This window comes from Nuphar pumila, chromosome 16 (assembly GCF_984573655.1).
Source record: "Nuphar pumila chromosome 16, dmNupPumi1.hap1.1, whole genome shotgun sequence".
Classification (NCBI taxonomy): domain Eukaryota; kingdom Viridiplantae; phylum Streptophyta; class Magnoliopsida; order Nymphaeales; family Nymphaeaceae; genus Nuphar; species Nuphar pumila.
The window spans coordinates 70,862,994-70,870,789 of NC_143264.1; the positions used below are offsets into that span (position 1 = coordinate 70,862,994).

The 7,796-nt window shown below is 40.5% G+C and overlaps 1 protein-coding gene across 1 annotated transcript; it reads right to left on the reverse strand.

Annotated features, from left to right (window-relative positions):
- Positions 1 to 1,406: 1,406 nt before the first annotated feature.
- Positions 1,407 to 7,228, reverse strand: LOC149813489 (plant viral-response family protein). Its single transcript, XM_089990804.1, has 3 exons — positions 6,998 to 7,228; positions 4,124 to 4,492; positions 1,407 to 2,268 (listed from the first exon to the last, which is right to left on the reverse strand). The coding sequence occupies exons 2-3, from the start codon at positions 4,468 to 4,470 to the stop codon at positions 1,785 to 1,787; spliced, it is 831 nt and encodes a 276-aa protein (XP_089846930.1). The 5' UTR covers positions 4,471 to 4,492; positions 6,998 to 7,228; the 3' UTR covers positions 1,407 to 1,784.
- Between the last annotated feature and the right edge of the window lie 568 nt (positions 7,229 to 7,796).

A 7,796-nucleotide genomic window follows, 5' to 3' on the forward strand; every position in this document is an offset into this window, starting at 1 on the left:
TGTTCAAGTCCCTGAGCGGATCAGGTCAGGGGGAGTGAAGATCAGGTGCAATCACATTGCACATCAAAAGTATGCCGCTGCACCTGAGTACCCTCCATCTTGCTGTTGGACCTCACAACTGACAGGCTGTACCCAGAGATGGAGGGCAATCAGGTAAAGCGGCATACTTTTGGTGTGCAATGTGATTGCACCTGATCTGCCCTCGGACAGGGGCACCCCTGGACAAGGACAGCTCTATGTGAGCCATTCATATTAGACCCAGCCGATGCCATTGACAGTGCTGGGAAGGGGTAGGGCCCATGTGACCAATGGGCATCCCACACATGGAAGTTTTCGATGAATCGTGAATGAACGGCATCCAAGGCACCAGTGACAGTGTTACACCCCTGACCCAATCCAGTCTCGTACCAGATGGCTTTCGCTATCCATCCAGGATGAGCTGTGTGCTAGGACCCAAATTTTTGGGCTCTGGTGCAACTTTTCTTTACAAGGGCTCTGTCTGGCCTGGTACGCATAGACTGATTGAGATGGCACTAGGCTAGAGCATAATAATCATAGTGACAAACATTTAATGATTTAAAACAACAAAATAACGGCAGCTAAATTTTCGTGAAATTTTGATCACTTTCCTTTTTTTTTCGTTTTTATCTGCAGAACAAAATACTTGTTGGCCAGAGTAATAGGAGTCAACTGGATCCCCTTGCCATGAAGACCTAACGAAGCAACCAATCTTGATTAGCTCTTCTTGCTCAGCCAAACCCAAGTTTTTCAGTAAAAGTGAAATTTGGCCGAGCCCCGGAGAACCCAAGAGAGTGATCTCACAGGGCCAAAGATAAATTCACCGGGGCAAATCAAGTGACTCCATACCATACTAAGCAGTGATGTATCATAACATCAAGCCAATGAGACAGATGGATGGTTAGGTCGCACTATCATAACCAAGGGGTCTGGGGTCTGGGATTCGAATCTCACCAGGGTTATCCCCCAACTTGATTATCAAGGAAAAAAAAAGACTCGACCCTGTCCTGCATACCTGAAGACCAAGGCTATTGAGAGACGGGGGGCGAACCAGAGCTGCACACTTACCCCTTTGATTCAAGGGAAAGAAAGCCCCTTTGGCATGAAAACGGCTTCCTTTCCCAGCTTCCTAAAACAAACCCTCTCGTGGGAAAGTGCAGGGCCCACACGCTGCTTATGTGGGAGCGCATTGGGCACCACGTTTTCCCATGAGAGTTCTTCCCCACATTGGGAGGTGGGGAAGAACTTTCCACATGAAAGGGGGATACCTCCCTGGCCTTGCAACAAACGGGCCCTTTCATTTTCATGATTCCAACCCCTCCTGCAGCACCTTCGGGATGCAAACTAAGGTACAGATTTTAGCAGTAGCCGAGAGGTCTCAGTATTAACTGTGAACTCCAAAATCCACAAACCGCTAGCATAGTTTTCCATCAGTGTCTTGAACACAGCACTTCTACCAAGAAAACAGAAACAACCCTAGCACTAAGCCTTCCCCAAGGGTCCAGAGTAGCCTCCAACTTAGCCAAGCCTCTCTGACCTTTCATTGTGCCACCACCACCTTCTGTGGACACTTGCTGCCACTTAACCAGGACAACTTAGCCATCTTGACATCCTCCACTTCAAGAATTAAGATGATAACCACATGGTGCACTTTTGCTACTTATTAATGAAAAAATTTAGGTGTGATTAAGCTCCAACATGGATCAGTTTATTTTTTCTTCAAAGGATGGTGCCCTTCTGTATAAAAGCAGAAACCAAGTTCCCTCTCATCCCGATTCGGACTCTTCAGATACAGAATGCAAATTCCGCAAATCTGGATGCCGGGACACTGCCAGCCAATAGAACCCAAGGACGGTAACGATGACAGCGAAGATGGAAACAAAAAGCTGGAAGTTAGCGAGCACTTCTCCGCGGATTTCCAGCTCCGCTTGTCGACAAACAATATCATTGATCTTTAGGTGGCATCCATTTGGCATCATGGGGCCATAGAGGGTGAAAGCAGTCTGATAGAACCACAGGCCTTGGAGGGTGATGGCAATGCCACTCATAAGATCCACTGGGAAACTGGTCGGGAAAATGGCTCCAGCGATGATGGACAGGATGCAGAGGAGAATGAGGACGACAAGGAGGAAGTGGTAGCAGCCCTCGAGTCCGGTGTGGGCTGTGGAGTGGAAGTAGAAGAGAATGTACTCAGCAGAGAAAGCAGTGGCAGCAATTAAGCAGAGTGCTCCATCCGGAAGTGGGAGGTAGCTGCAAAACAGATAGATAAGGATGATTTAAGGATCAAATTGATAATAACTACCACATCATGTGAAGAATCATATGCTGTTCTGTCTATTCAAATATACAAAAGATTGCTGCCCATGCACATGCAGAGCAATTGAACCACAGAGCTCTCTGCCCAACTGGTGATGGGAGATAGCTACTAAACTGAAAGGCATAGAATCAAAAGCCATAAAAGTAATCTTCACTATAAATCGCACTAGAATGTCCTGTACTACAAATAAAACCAACCGTTCTGGCAGATGCGACACAGATCCAACCCAATGGAAGCGACTGGTGTGGCCTGTTTATTCCTAAGTCGCATAGAACAGTTTCGATGTTTAGAAAATGACAAAATTGATGGTGCACATCATATCGGAGAATAAATATTTAACATTTGACTTACACTTTCTCAAACATGCAGTCACCACTGTTTGATTTCCCCAGACCATTTTCTTAAAGAAATTTGAACAACAGACAAATATATATATATAGCACCATTTTTAGCCAAGCAGACTTTTTGATGTGTTTGATCTAAGAGTCTTTTTGAAAAGAGTGCATATAGAATTTTTTCTAGAGAAAAATCCTGCTAATGAGGCAAAAATGACCAGTTAAAAGTCTACAAATAAATAAATGTGTGTTATCAATAGTTAACCTAAAAAACAGCTTCAAGTTCCAAGCATTAATGGTGACATGAATCTTTTATTTTAGTTTCAGGATCTGGTACTACTCATTGCTATAAACATATTTCAGTTCATCAAGCAATCAAAAGTGGAACCTAGCAAATGGAAGGAAGAGTAGCCACCAAGAGACTAAGAAAATCTCAAGTCCAAAGTGCGTGTCTTGACCAACTGTTGCTTTTAAATAACAAACAACAATTACTGCCTCAGATTAGGAATATCTAGTTTGTAAGCTAACCTTGAGCAAAATATGCCTAGACATATTGCAATACAGACAGTATAACTCGAATATCTTTAAAGTGTTGTCATATACAAATTACTTGTTAACAAATCTTCAAAGATTGCTACACTTTTGCTACAAAGAGAAACTGTAACCTATGCCTCAATATGATTGTTCAAACAAAAACCTTACAAATTGTTCAAACTTCTCTCTCAACTGCAATGAGCAATTGAATAGCAAACGAAGAAGGTGGTTACCACTTACAAAACTTTAAAAACTTGCCACTAAAATCCAGTTATTCTTGTAACATCCTTATACACACCTTTTATCTTTTCCAATGAATTCTCTATGCTCAACAGAAACACACAAAGCAAGACAACATTGAAATTGAAAGGCCAATAGGAAAGGGTACCACTATAGTCAACACCAAATTATCTTGAACTTACAGTTATGTGATGTGTCTATACGTTAATGTTCTTCTTGACAATGTGCTTAAAAGACCTAACTTAACTCATCCTCATGGAAGCTGTAATAATTGCTCCTAAATGTAAGGTTGCAACCCAGTGACGACACATCCCTGAATTCTTTAATGCTTTCAAAAGCAAGACAACATGTCATCGAATGAGCAAAATTATAAATCTAACATAAAGCTACAAGTATGAATATTTAAAAGAAATATTTGCTTCTAGCCGTTGCATCTAGGTGCAGAACTACTAAACATGACAAAATTGAACTTCCTAAAATGCAGAAACAATTACTTAAAATTTATGAAATATAACATGAGATAGAGCTAAGTCTTCTAAATATAAGTCATGTCCTGATAAATGCAGGCTAGAATCTTAACAAAGAATTTTGTTTGCATAGTTGAAAAGACGTACAAGAGAAGGCCATATCATAAGGATAACAGGCACAAAGAAAATTTCTCTGGACGAAGGCAGCATACCTCGTTTTCTCACTGATGAGAGCCACAACTCCAAATATAAAGAACATTAGGAGCATCCCAGCATGTTCAAAATCATTCATATGTGAAGGATTGAGAACTCCATTGACAAAGTATTTCAAGTGGGGAGAGTAGAAGAACTCGATGCACAAGTCAATAAATGATCCCACAGCAATAACGTAAAGCTCAGCATATTTCAACTTGCCATCAAACCCAGGAACTGGGTTCCACACCCTCACCCTAAAAGATTTAGGGTTTGAGGCATTTCTCACTACAGAACTCCACATATGCCAAATCCCAACCATGAGAAACAGTGACCCTGGTAGAGCATGCCCTTTGAAAGAACCCATTGTTCTCTTTCCTTTTTATTCACTAAGAATCAAAATGCTCAATCAGTCTGTAGAAACAATATTATTCAAAAATGAAAAATAAAAGACAAATCAATCAGCCGGTAGAATCACTATTATCCAAAATTGGCTATCTTCTGAAAACAAATTGACAAGCAATCCAAAAGCCTCGCAAGAGGAGTAAGAGATCCAGCTGTATTTGCAGCTGAATATACAGAAAGAAGTAATGATATATTCTTTGAAGGTATGCATTCCCATTTTCTACATAAAAAAAAGTGTTGTCAGATCAGCCACAATCCATTCAGAGTTTAAGATGAAACGAGCATCAAACGGCAGGCAGGACATACAAGTTCAAAATCATGTTCACATGAGCACCATCAAAATATTACATGGAAAGCCTATGTTAACCGTTTGATGGTAAAAAATTATAGCCATGTACCACCTTTTACAGGACATATTTCTGCAATGAAAAAGTAAGTCCCCTCTAATGAGTTGAACTTTTCAGTTATGTTGTTTTCAAGTCTGATGGTCCCAGTGAATGATGTTTTTAGACAAAGTACACACCACTTGGCTCATGCAATCATGAATAATGCTGAAATGCTTCTTGAAAGAGGCCCTAACACTCTCAGAAAAAAAGAAAGAGGTCCTAACACTCTCATGTTCAAATCCGAATAAAATTAAAGAATCAAACGTCATTTCACCACTCCTCACGAAAAAGGATCCTATCCTACGACATAAGATGACAGAGGATGACGTAAGGTCCTATGTAGATCCTAGCCAGTCCAACAAATGCATCTGAACAGCTATTAGCTCATGATTAGTCCACAGGTGAAAATGTGAATTTGGGTTAATAAAATCACTAACCCTAGCTGTTGGTTGGACGGTTAAAATCAACATAGAATAGATCCCATTATATATTGTATGATGGGATCTGTATTCCTCCTGAGGTGGGATTTGTAGGTGTCTGGTGTATCAGATTTTCAATGTAATAAGTCTATTTACTACCTGTGTTAGGTGATACTCCAGAGTCTGGCACTGCTGAAGAACATGTATTTGTCCAGCTCTTGAGAAATTAAGGTTGTGTTTGGATGAAGAACTGAGAGAAGAAATCAGGTGGTAAACAGGAATCGTTTAACGCAGAATCTGAGAAAATAGAAAACATGAGAACTCACTAATTAGTGCGCCCCATGATTCTTTAAAATTCTGTTACCACCTAGGGAGGTGGTAATGATATTTAATTAAAACAGGATTGTGGTTTTCTTTTTTTTCTCGATGAAGAGAGAAATTTGAGTTTATTATATTTAGCTTTCTCACTTTACTCAAACAAAGAAACTGTGAGTCTCCTTTTTTGAAAGAAACAGTGGGCCTGAATTCTATCTGATGAGCCCCACCATTTCTTACTTTTCCATTATCCATGCACAGAAAGAAAACATAGGTCCCTGCAAGAATTCTCTTTCTTGAGAATTCTCATCCATGGTATCCAAACGCACCCTTAAGTTCTTAACCAGCCCAATGAAAAAAGAAAGAGTGCCTTGGAGTGACCTACACATCCAAAAAAACGGGGATAAATTTTCTGTAGCCTAATGGAGCACAATGAAACATCCAGATTATTCCAGTTTCTGGAAAAGTGGGTGAATCCAAAACACCCCTAAGTGTGCCCTTTGAATGCGACCACATACAAAAGATAAATGGTATAAGCCTGGATATTACAGTATGCTGAGCAAGGCAATCGCTCATTTCTTTAGATAATGGTTGCTTCCAAACATTCCCTTAATATAGTAATTTTCCAATGGTGTTGAGCGCCGTTCTCTTATATGATGTCTACTGACACTCGACTCTTTGAGAGAGAGAGAGAGTAAATCAAAAGCAAGAAAACTGGGGATAAGAGTTAACAGGAAAAACGATAAAAGGCTAAAGAAAGAAAATTTGAAGAAAAAAAACATGAAGGATCGGCAGGCGACAAGGAAAAAGTTACAAAGGCACGAAAAGAAAAAGAGGAGACGGAAACACAGAGCGTCTGCAGGAAGATAAAGAAAACAGAGCACACAAACAAGGGTGGGAGAACATATTGTTGCCATGGTGCATATTTCCAATTAAGACACAATTAAGAAAAAAAAGTCACAAATCAGATCGAAAGGAGTAAAAGCAAAGAATTTCTTCTTATCCTTCTTCCCCACCTTCCAAGAAACTCACCAAGTTTCAACAAGATCTCTAAAGGATACCAATCGGGAAGAAGATGAATCCTACCCATAGATATATATATATATATAGAGAGAGAGAGAGAGATACAAATCCAGAACGTAACTTGCACGTGAAGGACTGACAGCAATCTGCCATGGCAGAAAAAGCACAGATCTAAAGGTTCATCAATTATTGCATCAATCTATTTGCCATTAATTGCTCTCTCACTCTCTCTCAAGAAAAACATTTTAAAATAAAACAAAGTTAACGGAAAAGAACAATGGATTCACCAAAATTTTCCTCCCAAATGAAAAAGGGAAGATTTTAGTAACTGGGTGAAAGTGGGTACCGCGAAACAAGGGAAACCAGTGCTTGCTTTTTGCATGGAGTGCCTGGACATCAACTATGGCATCAACAACCAAATCATTGCATCTGCTCCCTTTCTCCCCATCTCCCCAAAAAAGTGACTCCCATCATCTGCCATTCCCATCTGTGCTTCACCGCGGGAGGAGAGAGAAAGGGAGGAATCATGATGGAAGAAGACTTGCTCTCTCCTTTTTTTTATAACCCCCATTTCCCCTCTCACCTTCCCCGGTACATATTCCTTTATGACTGCTACATATACCAACGTTTTCACATGCCCTTCGGAGCCTACAGCCCCGACCCAAACAAAATGTTTGGCCGGCTCCTATGAGATTAATACACCTAATTTTTCTAAATATTCTAATTCTTCAGCATCATATTATTTCAAAATGGGTTGGTCTTTTTTTTTTTTTGAACGAAAACGCTGGAGCATTGCTTCGAATCTCAAAGATGAGAGCCAATCACAAAAAATGAAGCTTTCTCAACAAAAGGACATAACCTATAGATACACATGAACACTTAAAAGTAACTGAATGAATGTCAAAAAGGCAGCAGCATTCCTACCACGCCCTTGAATTGCTTGCCCAACCATAGCACACCATTTCCTGTTATTAGACACAACCATAACCTGTCCCATGACCCAGCTGTTGGAACACATGATACCATTGAGCCTCTACCGGAAGACTGTCCAAAACAATGTTATCAGTATCGGTGCTTATCAGCCAGTATCGTCCGATATGCATCGTATCGGCAGAATTTTGATACGTTGCAGGGATGATTCGGCT